The sequence below is a fragment of the Squalius cephalus genome, assembly GCF_949319135.1.
Source record: "Squalius cephalus genome assembly, chromosome: 20".
In the NCBI taxonomy this organism is placed as follows: Eukaryota; Metazoa; Chordata; class Actinopteri; order Cypriniformes; family Leuciscidae; genus Squalius; species Squalius cephalus.
In genome coordinates, this window is record NC_137141.1 from 9,972,731 (window position 1) to 9,993,530 (window position 20,800).

At 37.4% G+C, this 20,800-nt stretch overlaps 1 protein-coding gene across 3 annotated transcripts; it reads right to left on the reverse strand.

Annotated features, from left to right (window-relative positions):
* Positions 1–9: 9 nt before the first annotated feature.
* Positions 10–19,719, reverse strand: gckr (glucokinase (hexokinase 4) regulator). Of its 3 annotated transcripts, none has more exons than XM_079853901.1 (19): positions 19,575–19,719; positions 19,256–19,408; positions 19,080–19,148; positions 17,344–17,412; positions 17,133–17,206; positions 16,984–17,050; positions 16,462–16,515; positions 14,881–14,975; positions 14,662–14,767; positions 14,409–14,527; positions 4,966–5,064; positions 4,699–4,796; positions 4,487–4,563; positions 4,167–4,263; positions 3,956–4,053; positions 1,958–2,038; positions 1,726–1,875; positions 1,312–1,446; positions 10–222 (listed from the first exon to the last, which is right to left on the reverse strand). In XM_079853901.1, exons 1-19 carry the CDS (start codon positions 19,698–19,700, stop codon positions 67–69), a joined length of 1,923 nt encoding a protein of 640 aa, XP_079710027.1. In that variant the 5' UTR covers positions 19,701–19,719; the 3' UTR covers positions 10–66. The 3 variants fall into 3 exon arrangements, with proteins under 3 accessions (XP_079710027.1, XP_079710026.1, XP_079710028.1); XM_079853900.1 differs by having other exon boundaries at positions 19,256–19,411; XM_079853902.1 differs by having other exon boundaries at positions 19,256–19,377; positions 19,575–19,650.
* Between the last annotated feature and the right edge of the window lie 1,081 nt (positions 19,720–20,800).

Here is a 20,800-nt window from a genome sequence, read left to right on the forward strand (position 1 = left end):
TTTTTTTTTAAATTTGCACACTTGCAAAGTATAAATGAAACCATACGTAATTGTAACATTTATGCATCATTTTATTGTGTGTTCAGTCCACAGTGCTCTTGTTTTTGAGGAGTTGAGGCAGGCGCTCACTGCATCTCGAATCACAGGATGACAGTCCAAATGACGCTGTGCTTCAGCATGAGTGCAGCCACTCTGGATCATCACCAGTGCAGTCGGGACAACCTGCCAGTGCAGGACATAGGTTGACAGTTAAATCTGCCTTTGGAAATAACACATTTCTTTATTAAATATGCAAAGCCAACTAAGCCATTCGGAGCAAAAGTGTAAACAATGTGGTTCCATCAAACCTCTGCTCTACTCAACAAGTGGTTTACGTTTGGGGTGGGGCTTGTTGTTTGTCTGGCAATAGAATGTGGGAAACCTGTTTAAAAACAATTTTTCACATTTTTTGCAATTCTGCATGGTGACTCTAGTAGCTTTAATCTTTAATCACTCAATGTCACCATGTTGATGTCTTGTTGGTTGTTTACTGTATGCAGTTTCTTCAAGGGCACTGAAATGACTGAAAAAAAATAATCATTTGAGTGTTGGACACCATTCCAAATTTACACTATTTACTTTTTCAGCGAACATACTAGTCTAGTGGTGAACAATTAATCCCTGCAAGTTTATACAGAGAACAAAACTGTTTTTGTCGTGATAAAACTAAATCTGAAAATTTGCTTCTGCTCTGGAATGGTTTTCCTTCTCTGATGAAGTCAGTTTAACAGCTTGAGCTAAGGGCTTTTCTTACACAAACTCACTACACTTTTATGATGGATAGATGCACTTTTATGGACTTCAAAACAGAAACAGCAATTCACTGCCATTATAAAGCTTGGAAGAGCCAGGACATGTTTTAATATAACTCCGATTGTATTCGTCTGAAAGAAGAATGTTATAAACACCTTGGATGACTTGAGGGTGAGTAATTCATGGGCTAATTTTCATTTTTGGGTGAACTACCACTCCCCTTGAGCGGAGGTGCGCTAAAGTAAAACCCCGCCCTCTATTCAATATTCCGTTTCACTTGGAAATACGTCACAACACTGAAGTAAAGTTGGTTGCAACTTTCGTTTCACGTGGACTTTAACGTTAACAAATGTTAACTAATAGCACTTTATTGTAAAATGTTAACTACTATTCTTTGTTTGTGTAAAAAAAAAAAAAACTTTAAAAGTAAGTGTTAGGCTATGTAACCTGACAATTTTTTAATCTTTCAAACTTCTGTCTGCCTCCACAGATGTTCAAGATAAATAAACCAGTTCTTACTCGCTCCCGAGTGTTAGCTGCATCTGTGTGTGTGTGGACATCTGCTGCGGTCATGTCTTCAGTCAGATCATCTGTGCTGTAGACGGCTCTCAGCAGAGCACTTTCACACTCGGTTTTGGAGCAGCCTGTGAACCGCTGACAGTGATTGTATATAATTAAACGACCATGCACAAAGGGGTCATATTACAGTTCCAGCTAAATTACTTTTCAAAATGTAAAGCTAAAATTTGCCATACAAATGATCTGAAGAAAATATGATTGTTCTTTGCCCATGCATAACTCTTTGTTACCATGTCAGGGTTTTGGTATGTGGTTACCAAGGTAATAGTTTTTGCATGTTGCATTGTTGCTAGAGCATGTCATTCAATATATAGTTTCTTTAAGAGATCAGTACAGAACATGCATTACTGATACCTGTAAAATGTTGATGGCTCTCCTGTACAACTTGCTGTTAGTTACTCTGAGATCTATCATGTAATTCATGTAGACTTTTCCCTTCAGTACATGAGCTCCTGTGCTGATTGCATTAAGACACAATTTGGTTGAAAGCTCCCAGTGCTGTCTCTGTTAAATAAAAGAAGGATTGAAATCTTTACGTAATCAGCTAAGTATTACAATACAGGTATGTCAACTAAATATTACTTACCATTACAACTGAGTTGTCCTTTGCTGAAGAAAAAGGCCATGTGATATACAGGACTGTTTCAAACATGTGGCAAACTGTTTCCTGAAACAATAAATATAAGTACCTGTCAAACAAGCAAATTAATTGTATTGATGGGGGGGGGGGGGCGTATTTTGACACTTCGATAATCTCTATTCAGTTTTCGCAAAATATTAGTTGGTTTCATCCTTTTGCAAGACATTGCACCATTTCATGCTTTCCATCTTCAGAAAGATCTTTCTTCCTCCCCATGTTGCATGAGAACAGTGACTTGCTTAATATTATGGAACAACCTTAATAGGTTTTCCACTTACCTAAGAAGACATGGCAAATTCTTCTTAACAAGAAGTTAACTCAACTTGTTAACTTCTTACCTAACAAACCTGTCTGATATTGATTTCTAAAAAGATATGAGAAATAAAACAAAAGTTTTCTTTGAAAAACTAAAATCTGAATGCCTTTTGTACTGAAATCCTACTAAAGGTATATAATCCTACTAAATATATACTGTATGTATACACTCACCTAAAGGATTATTAGGAACACCTGTTCAATTTCTCATTAATGCAATTATCTAATCAACCAATCACATGGCAGTTGCTTCAATGCATTTAGGGGTGTGGTCCTGGTCAAGACAATCTCCTGAACTCCAAACTGAATGTCAGAATGGCAATTTTGAGCGTGGCATGGTTGTTGGTGCCAGACGGGCCGGTCTGAGTATTTCACAATCTGCTCAGTTACTGGGATTTTCACGCACAACCATTTCTAGGGTTTACAAAGAATGGTGTGAAAAGGGAAAAACATCCAGTATGTGGCAGTCCTGTAGGCGAAAATGCCTTGTTGATGCTAGAGGTCAGAGGAGAATGGGCCGACTGATTCAAGCTGATAGAAGAGCAACTTTTACTGAAATAAACACTCGTTACAACCAAGGTATGCAGCAAAGCATTTGTGAAGCCACAACACGCACAACCTTGAGGCGGATGGGCTACAACAGCAGAAGACCCCACCGGGTACCACTCATCTCCACTACAAATAGGAAAAAGAGGCTACAATTTGCACGAGCTCACCAAAATTGGACAGTTGAAGACTGGAGAAATGTTGCCTGGTCTGATGAGTCTCGATTTCTGTTGAGACATTCAGATGGTAGAGTCAGAATTTGGCGTAAACAGAATGAGAACATGGATCCATCATGCCTTGTTACTACTGTGCAGGCTGGTGGTGGTGGTGTAATGGTGTGGGGGATGTTTTCTTGGCACACTTTAGGCCCCTTAGTGCCAATTGGGCATCGTTTAAATGCCACGGCCTACCTGAGCATTGTTTCTGACCATGTCCATCCCTTTATGACCACCATGTACCCATCCTCTGATGGCTACTTCCAGCAGGATAATGCACCATGTCACAAAGCTCGAATCATTTCAAATTGGTTTCTTGAACATGACAATGAGTTCACTGTACTAAAATGGCCCCCACAGTCACCAGATCTCAACCTAATAGAGCATCTTTGGGATGTGGTGGAACGGGAGCTTCGTGCCCTGGATGTGCATCCCAAAAATCTCCATCAACTGCAAGATGCTATCCTATCAATATGGGCCAACATTTCTAAAGAATGCTTTCAGCACCTTGTTGAATCAATGCCACGTAGAATTAAGGCAGTTCTGAAGGCGAAAGGGGGTCAAACACAGTATTAGTATGGAGTTCCTAATAATCCTTTAGGTGAGTGTATATATATATATATATATATATATATATATATATATATATATATATATATATATATATATATATTATTATTATTATTATTATTATTATTATTATTACTTAGTTTAATTAGTTTATTACTTAATTGCACTCAAAAATAAAATACTAAGTCCTGATTACATAAACAACCTTATGCATTTGTAAGAAATGTAGTGGAAGGGAACTGTGTTAGGAAGCGAGTTTTTGCCACAGGCAAAATTCCAGCTCACTCATTTTACTCACAGGAATGGTGAATTCCTCAAGGTCATGAGCAATTGCATACAAATTAGATGTCCTTTGCCTCAGTTGATTGGCCAGCACAGTCACCTCATTTAGGTCATCTCGAGAGAGAGACATTAAAATATATTTAAAACATACTCAAGGAACTGCTCATTTTCCAATTTAACCATATTGTCAAATGCATTTAAATCATAACTGATTCATGTTTGCTCACCATTCACTGTAAACAGAAATAAGATCATGTCATTTTGACTCAGGTTATGTAAGATGGTGTCCACAAAATCCTTGTGACCAATTATGAATTCTGGTCCCTAAAATAGTTGTTAATATATTAATAGCTGTTAATAAATGTTATTATAATAAATATTCATATACATGTATTACCAATGGTGTTCGATTACTGCAATTGTTACACATTTAAAGGTACTTTTGCAATATGCATGCAAAAAATGCATACAGGAATGAGTAGTAAAAAAAAATCATTTTTGCACAATCTATCCCTTCAAGTTGTTAAATCAATTGCTTTGAGCTCACCAAATATGATAGATCTCCTTCTTTGTTTTTCATTTCGCTGAAACCGTTGTTGATGAAACCTCTGATGTCACCAAAATCTGAAAAAATGAAATGTGGTTCTGGTTTAAAACATTTTCCAATATAAGTATGCTTGCGCTGTTATTAATTCACCCATTTGTCAAATTAACAAATTGAAATAACATATCATAATAAAATGACACTGTAAACAGCACCTGCTCCATATGTTGGGATACATTCACTGGCATCAGTCATTCCTATTATGCCAAGAGTTTTCCATCCAAGATAGTACACATGTGCTTTTATTTGAAGGCTGTTGAAACATTTACAGAAATAAATCATGCGTGAGCCTTTCATTATGATGAAACCTTCATTATTGAGATAAATTCTCCACTTTTTACTACATGCACCTAGTTCAGCCTATTCATGTGCATGGGAAAACTCCAAGGTTTATGTGTTAGAAAGCAGTGAAATGGTTCTACCTCTCTCCTGCTTTGTGAATAAGTGCTGCAAGTTCATCACTGCATGAGTAAGTAGTGTCATAAACCATCTCACTCGCTGAGATCCAGGCAGACATATATCTGGATGACACATTTAATTTTAGTACATTACTCATGAGGGAAATGTATACACACACACACACACACACACACACACACACACACATATATTCATATATGCAATATAATACTGATATATGCTTAATATGTGCAATATATACACACAACAACTATTTCACCTACTCAGTTCAGTTACTGCCTTACATTTTTTAAGTATAATCAAATTGACTGTACAAGTTATATCAACTTAAATTACATTATACTGACAAACCCCTTAAAGTGCCCCTATTATGCTACTTTAAAGGTTCCTAATTTTGTTTTCCTAGGTTTACATGCATCAAAGGTCAAAACACACTTTCATTTTCTTATAATACACATTGCACATCACCACATTTTTCAATGATTCTGGTCAGACGGCCCAGTCTGTTACGATTCCCTTACGCAACAAAAATATATTTCTCAATATATTACGTGACAATATATTTCATGTGTCTCCATATATTGTGAAATTGACATAGTAATATATCATATGATATATTATATAATAATATATTATATATGTAAGTTATATATTGCAATATATGGGACAATACTGCAATTATTGCCGTTTTCATATATTGAATAAATACATATTATTATAATATATTGTTATGTATATTGAAATATATCCCACATTATATGAAATTATATATTGGAAGAGGCATTGTATATATATGTAAATATATATGTAAAATTATATGCAATAATATACCTCAATGTACAAGATAATATAATCAGATTTATATGGGAACATATATTAAATATGTTGAAAAATATATTGATTTATATTACATAATATATTATATAATTATTATATTATATATTGTATACATGGTAAATATGAAATAATCTAATGTACAATGTCTGTCATATATTTTAAAATATAATAGATTGAATAAGACATCGATATAGTTCACATTAACTGAATGAGGTTTATTTCAAAAGCAGCAGCTGAAGGACAACTGTTCTTCATTGTAAAAAAATAAAACAGTTTTTAGTGCAACAAAAACAGAACAATCCCTCAGTGGAAAAAACTGGACAACAATCCTTTAGTGCAGTGTTATGTTATGGTGCTAAGAGCCAATAGGAGTGGCGCATTCAGATCGCGCTGGCGCCGCTGCCAGTGTGAGCAGGGGAGAGAGAGTCAGATGAGAGCAGATCTGATGAAACAGCAGGCAGCAGCACAGAGCATTTCTCCAAAGCATTTCTTCTCTTAACAAAAACTGTGATCAGGCCCTGTTTACACGAGAAAGCTCGCGGGTGAAAACGTAAAAATATTTTATCAGATGTGCCTTTCGTTTAGACGGCGACGGCGTTTTCGGGGCTTAAAAACGCAAAAAAGTGAAACCACCCTCCAGAGTGGAAATCTTAAAAACGCTCCACCGTCGCGTTTCCGTCTAAATGGTAAAAACGCAAAAGTTTGCTAGACAATGAAGGCACCGATCAGTGCTTCACATTGCCACCTAGCCGCCTGGAGTGCATACTACATTGAATTTCACACACTTTTGCGTCACCATATGCACGCAGATTTCCCCCCGATAACGCTCGTCTAAACGCAGAATAAAAAGTGATCACTTTTGCGTTTTCTCTTCAGATCGTTTCCGTGTAAACGTAGCCTCAAGTGCGCTTGGAAAGTTGGACTTTGGTCATGTTGAGGATGAAATGTCATGTGGGGGAATTCAAAGTGGACTCAAAAAAAAAAAAAAAAAAAAAAAAAAAAAAAATTGTAATTGCTGCTGTTAATGATAATTTAATTTATAATACTCTCATCTACATTTTACAATATATGAATCAACACATAGCCATATATGGCCCATCCATATGGCTATATAATGTAAAATATAATGAATGTCATGCAAAAATTTGATTTGGACTATTGTTAATCAATCTCTCTGTAAACCTATGCATGAGCTTGCTTAACTCATAAAAAATACTTTGTTTCAATAAACATACATGCAATAAATGTAATACAGTTTTGTTTGTATATCAATGTATTTTAATATATGAATCAATATATAGCAATAGGTTGTCCATCCATACATTGCTATATATTTTCAAATATATGAGGAAGTTTCTGATACATTTAAATATATTTTCTAATGTATTGCAATATAAATTCTAGTATATTGCAATATATTTTTGTTTCGTAAGGGTTGGTCTACCGCTTACAGAGCTTGTCTGAAGGTAAACGACCATTACCATAAATTAAGCGTAGCGTCAGTTCTGGCAGGTCACGTTAGTCAAGCTCGCATCAGCTGACACTCAGCTGATACATGTCTATCTATAGGAATATGAATACGACGCCTATCACTACATACATAAGCTCCTTCAGTATTATCAGCAGCTATCGCGTTTCTCAGGAGCTAATTACCCTCCTCCATCCCCAGCTCCTCCTCTCGTCAGTCAGTATGGCATTCTGATTCCCCTTGAATCAGAATAAATTCTCAAATTATGTTATACTTTAAAATCTTGAATTAATGATATCTGCATACATTCATGATGGTTCTGTTCTGTTTACCCCAAGGGGGGTTATTGCTGCTCTCCCTGCTCTTATCCATGCTGGTCTGCATGAATGCACAAGGAGTTCTCGCCCAGAACAGAACCATACCGCCAATCCTAACTGTATGCTAATTGTCAATCGTATTTGACGATAGTGGTCCTGACAGAACTGAACTTCAGCTCAGGAGGCTTCCTCAGTAATCAGCGATTGTACACACTGTAAAGACAATGACGTTGATTTTACCATATCAATCCGAGCACGAGAACATTGGAAGAACTAGTTATTCATCCCGAACCTCCATCGCAAGGACGATTTGAGCAGGACCTTTCTCAGTGATACGCTACTCAGTTTAAGATACGTTATGGTGAATGTATCATTACTGTTTTGTGATAGAAGTGATATTGTGACATAAATGTATTAATTTGTTAGAGGAGAACGCATCAAAAATAATTAAATGTAATGTGGGTGTCACCCGGTGGCTATTTTTGGTAAAGTGGCAAAAAAGAAAAAAAATCTCACAGGAACTTCAATTTTTGTGATATCAACTTTAAATTTGAAACACAACTTAGTTAGCCATATGTATTTGATTTTATAGCATTTTTAGAGTAAATATTATTTTAGAGTATATTTCGATTAAAATTAAAAATGTTTAGTGGAGTACATTTGCTTTACAGTAAACCTAAACTTCTATAACTTTTTTACACTTTTTTTAACTTGAGCAATAATCTGATGAGTGTATTCTTTAAAAAAGACCAACCTTATGTCTGTATTCCAAAGCATTCGTGAATTGCAACCGTTTTAAGTTTGGATAGTGCATTTTCATGTCTATGCTCAAAAATGGGTGACAGTAAAATCGAGAGAAAAACTAGTCGAATCTCGTATAACTTATAAAAAAAAGTTCACACTATTAAAGTTAAATTATTTTGATGATATAAAGTAAAGCAAAAACACATGGGACCCTATTTTAACGATCTGAAACGCAAGTAGCAAACGCAAAACGCAAGTAACTTTGTGGGCGGATCTCTGCGCTGTTGCTATTATACCAGCGGGATAAATGACTCTTGCACCCGACGCAAATCTAAAATGGGTTAGTCTGAAGTAGCAACATTACTCATAGGTGTGGTTTTGGGCGTAACGTGAAATAAACCAATCAGAGCGTCATCTCACATTCCCTTTAAGAGCAGGCGCGCTTGTTCCATGGCGGATTGCTATTATAACGGCGGATTTGCCAGGCGCACACCAGGAGCGGTTCACAGCTGAGCAGACCGATGTTCTTGTCAGGGCCGTAAAAGACAGAGAAGTGACATTGGGGATGGGAGAAACCCAACCAGATTAGCTTCGGTTAAACAGGCGTATAATAATTTGGGTAAATGTGATTAGATTTGGGTAGATTTAAGCCTATTTTTTCACATCTTCATGGACACAACAATGATTTCCCTCGTGTGTTAATATTGTTCCTTGTAATAATGTATGGTTTTCTAAAAATGAGAACTGCTGCGTCTGTGTGTAGATGAGATAAGCAAAGTGCATGCGTGTTGTGCACACACTACATTGATTATGGCCAAGCATGCGCCCTTAAAATAGCATATGAATAAACATGCGCCACTGACTTTAGACTAGGTTTTTCCTGGTCTGTGACGGAATTGTTTTCTGGAACTGCAAAATAGCACCAGGGAATGTTTGCGCCGGAACACGCCTCCTCTTTGCGCTGAACCGCCCCCCCGGGAGCGCAAATTCATTTCCTAATTTACCGACGTGCGTCTGCGGAGGGAAAAGTCTGCTGTGCGCGGGTGCAAAATAGGAATCATACATGCGTCGGTGTACAAAGTCAATTGTGCTGGGTGCAAGATAGGGCCCATGGTGTCTTGACTTCTATAAAGTATCTCACAAAAGTGAGTACACCCCTCACATTTCAGCAAACATTTTAGTATATCTTCTCAAGGGACAATACAATAGAAATGAAACTAGGATATATTTTAGAGTAGTCAATGTGCTGCTTGTATAGCAGTATATATTTACTGTTCTCTGAAAATAAATCAACATACAGCCATTATTGTCAAAATAGCTGGCAACAAAAGTGAGTACACCCTAAGTGAACATGTCAAAACAAGTCAATATTTTGTGTGAGCACCATTGTTATCTAGCACTGCCTAAATCCTCCTAGGCATGGAGTTCACCAGAGCTGCACAGGTTGTTGCTGGGATCCTCTTCTACTCCTCCACAATGACATCACGGAGTTGCTGGATGTTAGACACATGGTGCTTCTCCACCTTCCGCTTGAGGACGCCCCACAGGTGCTCAATAGGGTTCAGGTCTGGAAACATACTTTGGCTACTCCATCACCTTCACCTTCAGCTTCCTCAGCAAGGCAGTTGTCTTCTTGGCGGTGTGTTTGGGGTCGTTATCATGCCATTCGGCCCAGCTTCAGATTGTCACAGTACATGTTGGAATCAATGTTTCCCTCAATGAAGCGCAGCTCCCCAGTACCAGTAGCACTCATGCAGCCCCAGACCATGATGCTACCACCACCATGCTTGACTGTAGGCAAGACACAATTTTCTTGGTACTCCTCACCAGTGCGTCGCCACACATGCTGGGCACCATCTGAGCCAAACAAGCTTATTTTAGTCTCATCAGACCACAGGACATGGCTCCAGTAATTCATGCTCTTGGACAGGTTGCTTTCAGCAAACTGTTTGTGGGCTTTCTTGTGAGCCAGCTTCAGAAGATTCTTCCTTCTGGGACAACGGCCATGCAAACCGACTCGTTGCAGTGTGCAGCGTATGGTCTGAGCACTGACAAGCCGACCTTCTGCTTCTGCAACCTCTAAAGCAATGCTGGCAGGACTCATGCGTCTGTTTTTTTAAGCCAGCTTCTGCATCTGACGCACAGCATGAAGACTCAACTTCTTTGATCAACCCTTTGCGAGGCCTGTTCCAAGTGGAACCCGTCTTGGAAAACCTCTGTATGACCCTGGCCACTGTAACTCAGTTTCAGGGTGTTACCAATCTTCTTATAGCCTAGGCCATCTTTGTGGAGAGCAACCATTCTAATTCTCAAATTAGAGAGTTGTTTGCCATGAGGTGCCATGTTGAACATCCAGTGGTCAGTATGAGAGAATTATACTCATAGCACAAATTTTAACTGCTCTAATACAAGATACACACATTTGTATGGTCCTGTCAAGCAGACAAAAACATGAACATGATGAATAGGACATGTGGCTTTGCATGGTTAAACGACATACAGCTATTATCACTTAGGGTGTACTCACTTTTGTTGCCAGCTATTTTGACAATAATGGCTGTATATTGAGTTATTTCAGAGAACAGTTCACTAGTTCACACTTACAAATAAGTTAGATAGAATAAATGCGTATTTGGCGTGCTGTCCGAGGAGAGGGCTCCGGGCTCGGTATTCGGCCCGAACCCAGAATACTCCCCCCGTATTCCTGGCTGTAAAGATTAAGCCAAGAGTGAGGAGTCGGGGTGGTGGAGGGATGCTGAAAAACTGTCAAGGAATATTAGGTGAGTTGACAGTGTGGATATATATATACTTCTTGTCATGCTGATTAGGGTAGACATAATTGTTTGATGACGAGTAGATTGGATTGCTTATTTGAACGTGCTCCTCCCGAACTTTGTTTATAAAACATCATTAAATATATACTGCTATGATCCTTCTTTAATGGAGTCTTTCCTACAAAATTTAAATATACCCACTATTAATACATTAACAGAGGAGACTTTAGATTTACCTCTCAGGCTAGATGAAATCACCACCTGCATTGGTCTCATGCAGTGTAACAAGGCTCCAGGGCCGGATGGCTTCCCCTTAGACTTTTATAAAAAATTCTCAGCTCAGTTAGCCCCCTTATTGTTTGATATGTATGTGGAGTCATTTGAGCAAGGTTTTCTTCCAGCTTCATTAAATCAAGCATCTATCTCCCTTTTATTAAAAAAAAATAAAGACCCAACTTTATGTAGTAGCTATAGACCTATTAGTTTATTGAATGCTGACATAAAAATTCTAGCGAAGGTGCTGGCAAAGCGCATCGATGCATGTCTTCCTGATATTATTTCTGAGGATCAGACCGGCTTTATTAGGGGACGTCAGATGTCATCTAATATCCGGCGATTGCTAAATATACTTTTTAGTCCATCTATGTCTAAGACTTCTGAAATGATAATCTCTCTTGATGCTGAAAAAGCATTTGACCGTGTGGAATGGAATTATTTATTTACTGTATTAGAAAAGTTTGGCTTTGGGCACATTATTATCTCTTGGATTCGACTCCTATATTCGGCTCCCTCTGCAAGTGTTAAAACTAATGCTGATAGTTCGTCATTCTTTCCTCTTTCCCGTGGGACACGGCAGGGTTGCCCTCTGTCCCCTCTGCTCTTCGCTTTAGCTATTGAGCCACTTTCGATCGCCTTAAAAGAATCTTCATCTATACGCGGGATCCAAAGGGGAGGCACAGAACATCGTGTTTCTCTCTATGCTGACGACTTGTTGCTGTATGTACAGGATCCAGTTGGCTGCGCTAACAAGATTATGCACTTGCTCGACACCTTTGGCTCTTTTTCAGGTTACAAATTAAACTTTACCAAAAGTGAATGTTTCCCCATAAATGACGTGGCTAAAAAAATTCAGAAAAGCACTCTACCTTTTAATTTTTCACCTTCAGGGTTTCGTTATTTAGGTGTGAACATTTCACACTCTTTCGGTTCTCTCCTTAAGAATAACTTTACGAATTTGGTTGATCAAATTAAACTAGACTTAAAGCGTTGGGACAGCCTACCCCTTTCTCTTGTTGGGAGAGTGGAGACCATTAAAATGAATGTTTTGCCGCGACTTTTATTCCTCTTCCAGTCCCTCCCTCTATTTCTACCTAAATCTTTTTTTAAGTGCCTAGATAAAATTATCTCCTCTTTCATCTGGGCTGGTAAAACTCCTAAAGTGAATAAAATTATTCTGCAACGAAATAAACGTGATGGAGGTCTAGCTCTGCCAAATTTTCTTTATTATTACTGGTCCGCCAATATTTCGAAGATTTTCTTGTGGTGTAATTCGCCGGAGGTTAACTGGTGTACTCTAGAAGCTGCTACTTGTCTTTCCTCTTCTCTTCCTGCACTTGTCTTTGCTCCTTTGTTCATGCGTCCTTCCAATTATATTAGAAATCCTATTGTGCTATCGACTTTAAAAATCTGGAAACAATTTCGACAACATTTTCGGTTGGAGTCACTATCTGTTTTAAGTCCTATTTGCAACAATCACTTGTTTTTACCACCAGCTATTGATCACACTTTTAAAAGATGGAAAGATAAGGGTATGGCCTGTTTTTCAGATCTTTTTATTGATAATTATTTTGCCACATTCACCAATCTTATGTCCAAATTTAACCTGCATACTACAGGCTTATTCAGGTATTTCCAACTCCGCAATTTTGTTAAGACTAACTTCCCTAGTTTCCCTCAATTACCAGAAAAGTCTCTGGTTGAGAACTTATTGACAGCCCCTACAGGTGGTAGTCGTATATCCTCCGTCTACACCATGTTACTCTCATCTAATACGTCCTCTCTCTCCTGCCTAAAGATGACTTGGGAAAATGAGCTGCAAATTAAGTTTTCGGAAGAGCTATGGTCTGAGGCCCTTGCTAGAGTTCATTCTACTTCTGTATGTGCTCGGCTAAGTCTGATTCAGCTAAAAGTCTTTCATCGAATTCATCTTACCAAAGCTAAACTTCATAAATTGTTTCCAGAAACAGAGGACTCCTGTATCAGATGCTCATTTTCTCCTGCCGATCACACCCATACTTTCTTTAGCTGCCCAAAACTGGCTTCTTATTGGTCTTCTTTTTTTTGACTTCATGTCTAGGGCTCTGCACATTTCTCTATCTCCATGTCCCCTAGTCGCCATCTTTGGTGTATCTCAATTGTCATCCATTACGAGACAGAAAGCAGATGTTATCGCGTTTGCTTCTCTTATTGCTAGAAGGTGCATCTTGTTGCATTGGAAGTGTCCAACCCCCCCTCCAACTACCTCTTGGTTAAAGGATCTGATGTCATTCCTTTCACTTGAAAAATTGAAATATTCGACTCGGGGCTCAACTGATAAATTTTATAAAACTTGGAACCCTATTTTTAATCTTTATGACTCTGTATCCTCTCTAGATTCTGACTTAGTTATATAATGGTTGAGCAAGTGTTTTATTTTTATTTATTTTTTTTTATTTATTTTTTTTTTTTATTATTATATATATATATATATATTTTTTTTTTTTTTTTTCATCTAGGCATGTTTTTCATACAACTGATAACACAATTACTGTTTTTTTTTTTTTTTTTTTTTTTTTTTAAGTATTAGTATAATTGGTTGTAGAGACTACCGATTATTTTCTAATCCTCCTGGGTGGGTGGGGGGAGGGGTTGGGTTGGTGGTTACTCTGTTGTTTGTGTGATTCTTTTTTTTTTCCTTTTAAGGAATGTGTAAAAAGAAAAAAAGTGCAGACAATGTTTTTTCTTTTATGCTCGTCTCTTTAATGATTTAATGTAAACTCTTGTCTGTATAATAAAAATTGTTGTAAAAAAAAAAATATATATATACTGCTATACAAGCAGCACATACTCTAAAATATATCCAAGTTTAATTTCTATAGTATTGTCCCTTGAGAAAATATACTAAAATGTTTGCTGAAATGTGAGAGGTGTACTCACTTTCGTGAGATACTGTACATATACAAAACAAAATAATACTGTACATATTTTAATATTTTAAATATATATGTGTACATGAAATTAAAACAAAATTGAAATTGAAAACATACTCAGGTGTCATCATCTTGTCTCTAAATGCAGCTTCATGTCCGGCCAGAAGAACAGTTTCCAGAACGATTTTTGTTGCACTGCCTCCTTTCATCCTGGACGATCCACTGATGGCCTCAGCCTAAAGAGAAAACCAGAGGTTCTTCAACTACGACAACAGCATCATTACTGCTTATGACTGGCGGAAGGAGAAAGAACATTGATATTTATTGTTTATGTTCATTTAAATAATTATGTCAATGCAATTTCTCAAACCCCCAATACAGGATTCAGCACGTATGCTTTTTTATGTCTCTGCTCTGCAGCCATCCTCTCTGCAACATCTTTAAAGTGAAACGAACAGTCCTGCATTAGCTCACTCCTGTAAGGATGGCATCAGCGTTAGCAATCTGTTGTTGTTATTGATAAAAAATAAATAAATTATAAGTTTTTAATAAACAGAAAGGCATTTGTTTTTGTCTTGATTAGCCTTACCTCGCCATATGTACGGGATTGAATCCCAGAAGCACTGGGGTGAAGATGTCTAAGTGGTTCAGACAAAAATCCAGTTGCCCAGCAACAAATGGTGCCTTTGAAATAGAAGAGCATCATGAAGCACACTCACAGGTGGCTTTGATATGAGCATGCATTATATGTAGGGTTGGGTATTGTTTGAAATTTAGCGATTCCGATTCTGCTTATCAATCCCAATTCTTATCGATTCCTAGTTTTGATTCCAATAAGTAGAAAAAAAAAAATCATTCACATTTAAGTCTTTTTGCAAAACATTTAGTTGCAGCTGAATTCCATGAACAAAAACAGGCTAAAGAACTTTTGCCTATGGTTTTAAACAAAAATACCACAGAAAAAATAATGAACTATTTCAAGCATTATTAAAGGATAGGTAAACGCTCAGTAATTAAATAAGAAGAAATAAACAAAGCAGCAATAGCACAAACAAATGAAATAAACAGTGTTTTTTTTATTTTTAGGTCTAGGTCTAGGCCTATTCGGGTACAGAAACTGTAATAGAATTTAAAATCACACTGCACTTTATAAATAAAATATACATTACAAATATAGTAACAAAAGCTGTTCAGTCAAGAACAGAGAATTTTCCTCGCGTCTTTACGAAGGTCGCAGCCCTTGGTAAAGCATCAACTACCTTGATGCTCGACCTTTCGAAAGCGAACCGTAGGTCTATCGCCGCAATCTTCATTTTCAACACATGCACTCCACTGTCTCTAGGTGGGCGCCTGAAGAATTGAATTGTGAACAGACCACCTTGGGAGATGGGGGCATTTCGAAAGTGCACTTTCTCTGAATCCCACATCTCCACAAGGTTGAGCCACTCTTGGAGTGAGTGCCACTTGAGTGCCGCTCTTGGACCAGTAACGTGGACATCGCCCAACCGAGAGCCTGCGTCGTCACCTTCGTAGCCCGAAGGGTTTAGGCCCTGTCCCAACTTGCACCCTAAGTAGCCTACTTGCGGTCTTCCAACGAGTCCGCACTTTCATAACGTAACGCCGCTTTAACAATTAAACAGATTTTTTTTCTTTGTACAGTGTAGGAAAGCACGGCTGCCAACTCTGCGTCAGCCTCAGACTGCACTATCACGCCCAAGGGCGGCAGCACAGAGGAGTTATCCACGTCAGAAGGCATAAGCCCGCCCTCCGATGCTGCAAGTGACACTTCATCTTCCTCTCCAGCCCCAAATGAGAAATTAAGCTTGCCTGAGGGCGAGCAGCCAAACTCATCCAAAAACTCGCCCGGGGGGACTGATCATGCTGAGGAATGAGAGGCTTGCGGCCCGGGTACTGGCCTTTTACCCAGAGGGCAGGAGTCAACTGAGGACATTCTCAGCCTCTCAGAAGTGCGAGAGTCGTGACCAAAATGGTTTAGAACTATATCTTTATTGTTATTATTAGTTATCGCTAATAGCTGGTGTGAACTATCGGATTTTCAGTGGGGAGATTGCATTTTAAGATGAGGAGATTGATTATTTGAATTTCTTTTGTCATGACTATTGTCTTTTACTGCTAAATGGAATGTGATTTGAGAAAACAGACTTCATACCGACATGCCACAGGATATTCCAATGAACAGGACATGCTTCTTTCCTGCACAAACCTGTTTAGAGAATTTAGAAAATTTAGAGAAGTTAAGTATGTTTAATTGTGTCATAAATATCGTTTTTGTTAAGGCAACCATCACTATTAATATCATTATTCAAATATAAATACAAATGATTTAATATCTAAAAGTAACGTACCTCACTTACTTTTCTAATCGATTAGACTTGATTTTAACAGATGGTGATGAATGGGTGAAAAAATAAAGACTTATATTGAAGGATGGATTGAGGTGAGCAATTTTGACTTGAGTCTATAAGCAACACACGAGCAGCAAACACACAACATTGTTAATACCCACTTAGAACACTTTAGTAATCACTCTAGCATTGCGATGAGGTGCCGCTCACATGTTCTTCTGAAAATGTGAAAGAATAGCCTATTGTCTCACCACAGGGAAACTGATTTATTACTATGGTAAAGCTGCATTGCATTGTTTGTGTTCCCTCTCTGCTCTTGCATTCACCTTCTCCAGCGTGCGAGCTCCGAGCCCCGGGTCGTCCTCTGGAGCCTCCTGTGATGTCAGCAGGGCCCTTTAAAAACAGAGAGCTGAAATACTGCAGTGTCACACTGGAGTCTCATCTTATGCATCAAACAGACAGACTGTTTATTCACCTGTCACCTCCAGCTATGATGTACGAACAGATCTGTTTCTGTCTTTGGGCGTTCAACATCTCATTAAAGGACGTCTGAGGTGATAGAAAATAGAAATTGATTATGACGAATATAAAGTATAATGTAATTTAACACAGTGAGGAAAATGTCATTCAATGTCAAGGTTTTTTTTTTTTTTTTTAAATCAATACATCTTTCTTAAACTCTATACCACCAAAAGAAATGCAATACGGCCTGATGTTCCACAACCACTTAATACAATCAAACTCTCCTCTGGGTCCTGCAAAGACAAATCAGTTGTGATGTTTTAACATTTTTAAAGAAAGTAACTTAAATTAATTAAAAGAAAAAGAAAATGACTAAAATTAAAAATGAAATGTGAAATATGTACAGTGCCTAACAAAAGTATTCGTACCCATTCATTTTTCACATTCTGTTGTGTTGCTTCATTATGTTAAACTGCTTTCAAATTACTTTTTTAACTTCAGTCTACACTCCATATACCATAATGGAAAAGCAAAAAAAAAAAAAAAAAAAGATTTGTGACAACTTTACAAATGAAAAAAAAACTACAACAATTACATTGCATAAGTATTCAAACCCTTAACTCAGTATTTAAAGTACCTTTACAGCCTCAAGTCTTTTGGGGTATGATGCGACAAGCTTTGCACATCTGCATTTGGGGATTTTCTGCCATTCTTCTACAGATTCTCTCAAGCTCTGTCAGGTTGGATGAGGACGGTCATTTTCAGGTTTGGGTTCAAGCCCAGACTCTGGCTGGGTCACTCAAGGACATTAACAGAGTTGTCCATAAGCCTAGCATTGTCTTAGCTGTGTGCTTAGGGTCATTGTCCTGTTAGAAGGTGAACCTTCTGCCCAGTCCGAGGCTCTAAATGCTCTGGACCAGGTTTTCATTTAGGATATCTCTATAGTGTGCTGTGTTGAGCTTTCCTTCTACCCTGACAAACCCCCCAGTCCCTGCCGCTGAAAAACACACATGATGCTGCTACCACCACTTTACTGTCGGGATGGTGTTGTGCAGGTGAAGAGCAGTACCTGGTTTCCTCCATTCCATACATGATGCTTGGAACTGAGCTTCAGCAGACCTTTAGTTGCTCATTTGCAAATTTCCAGTGGGTTGCAGTGATGTCCTTCTCTAAGTTTGTCCATCTGTAAGTTTCTCCCGTCTGCATGTATGATCATGGAGCTCAACCAGAGTGACCATCATCTTCTTGGTCACCACTCTAACCAAAGTCCTTCTCCATCAATTGCTCAGTTTGCAATGGATCGATTTGCTCAGCTCTAGGAAGAGTCCTGGTTGTTCCAAACTTCTTCCATTGAAGCTTATGGAGGATACATGCTTCTGTGAACCTTCAATGCAGCAGATTTTTTTTTTTTTGTTGTAGTCTTCACCAGATCTGCGTCTTGACACAATCCTATCTCTGAGCTCTTCAGGCAGTTCTTTTGACCTCATGGCTTGGTTTTTGCTCTGATACTGTATGCATTTTCAGCTGTTAGACCTTTTATTGAGAGGTGTGTGCCTTTCCATATCAAATCCATTCAATTGATTTTGCCACAGATTACCGGTAACTCCACTCGAAGTGTAGTAACATCTCAAAGATGATCCAATGAAATTGGAGCTAAATTTCAAGTGTCCCCGAAAAGGGTATGAATACTTATGCAATAGAATTATTTCAAAAGTTTATTTTTAATAAATTTGCTAAGTTTTCACAAATCTGTTTTTAGCTTTGAGATCATGGTGTATGGAGTGTAAGATGTAGAAAATGTAAAGCAGGTTTTAGGATTTATTGCGGAAAAAAATGAAGGGGTGCAAATACTTTTGCAAGGCACTGTATTAGTGCTGGCTAACGATTAATCGCATCCAAAATAAAAGTTTAATTATTTTGTATATATAAATACAAACACAAAAAATAAATAAATACTGACCCTCAGAATCATTTCAACCCTCTTTGCAACATCCACCATCGTTTGGATGACAGGTAAACTATACAGTCTCTAAATAACAAAATGCACAGGTCAGCATTGTATGGGAAACTCTTGTTAGGAGCGTAACGACTTAAGAAAACACAATTAGTATCCTGTTTACACTCAATAGGCCAAACCTGATAAAATGGGTCATGATTTCTTTCTTTCTCAAAAATCTCAGCGTCGCATCGTTTCAGTATTTGCACCATCTGTTTGCTGTGCGCTCTGTCAATATCTCTGCTGATGGGGTTGCTTTTCTCTGTCACAGGTAGAGAGAGCTCGTAACACGACTGCTGTGTTAGACAGAAAACCGAGCACTTAAAGATTACCAGCATCACTCAAGAGCTCCTTTAATTACATTTAAGCTTACAAGGGAAGAAGATTTGTTGGTCTATTACCAGCTAAAGGACATTTGAAATGAAAGTACAGGCAGTTAACAGTGTTCGTTTCACTCACCTTCAAGTGATCCATGTTTATCAGACAGTATGAGGAATTCAGAATTTCAGCGCAAACAATGCAGTGTAAAAGCATGAAATTCAATGCACTGAAAGGAAAAGCCCTGACAGAGAACAAAGTGAGCATAACAAAGTTCACCAAATGAACTTTGACTCATCAGCTGTAAAAAAACTGTGTCAACTGTGTTTGATTACTGCATATAATGATCAGTTGACAAGGCAGTTTTCAATTCAATTCTATTCATACTGTATATTCTGGTTATTTCATGTTTATTTTAATTGCACATAGCCATCTTTTTTCTAATTATTTTGTTCATTTTAGGATTTTTATTCACATTTTTGGTTCTGTATTCTTAATCATAGTAGACTATTCCATTATTTACAAATTTGATCAATTTTGTCTTAGAATCATGCTTTATATTAAGCATATGTTTTAACACTTTACAATAAGGTTCATTAACATTAGTTAATGTATTTACTAACACAAACTAACAATGAGCAATACATTTGTTACAGTATTTATTAATCTTTGTTAATGTTAGTTAATAAAAATACAGCTGTTATTTGTTTGTTCATGTTAGTTCATAGTGCATTAACTAATGTTAACAAATACAACCTTTGATTTTAATAATGTATTAGGGTCAATGACGTATAAGGATTTTCAACAGGCCAATTTAAAATACGAAAATTAACAATATATATTGCAATTGTTCAATCATTAAGAATGTTATGTACATATAAATTCAAATAAAAAATTTAAATTAAGTGATTTTAGTATTTTTTCATCTAGATGAATTGTCCATAGGCTTAAAAAATGTCATGTGGGGCGACCGTGATTTATCTTAAAATTAATTAATTTCCTTAACATAAATGTATTTTTTTTTTACATGTTCTCAGTAATTAAAGTGTTTAAAAACAGAGTATTTGAATTTCTTTTGAGTTTTTGTATATAATGATCTCATATTTTTGTTCTGCAATTTCAGTCGCCTTCTAAAATGCAGTTAACAGACTTTTTCCTGTAAATCGCATAAAACTGATAGAAATGTTTTAAAAATATAATTTACAAAAGCATACTGTATCAGTGATTAATATTTCAGCCACAGAAATAAGATATTTTATTTTAAATTTAATACAGTGATAGCTTTTATTGGTCGCACCACATGATAAGTGGTCGCTCCAAATGACATGAAAACCTTATATAGTTAAAAATCTATTTAAAGAGATCAA

What these genes read in the sequence shown, in the direction of transcription:
- gckr (XM_079853900.1), bottom strand. Translation starts at nt 19,700, where the DNA reads ATGCTCACTTTGTTCTCTGTCAGGGCTTTTCCTTTCAGTGCATTGAAT. An exon ending in GGGTTGAAATGATTCTGAGG is followed by an intron (nt 17,413 to 19,079) that starts GTCAGTATTTAT and finishes TTGTCTTTGCAG; the next exon opens with GACCCAGAGGAGAGTTTGAT. An exon ending in CAGCTAACACTCGGGAGCGA is followed by an intron (nt 223 to 1,311) that starts GTAAGAACTGGT and finishes CTGCACTGGCAG; the next exon opens with GTTGTCCCGACTGCACTGGT.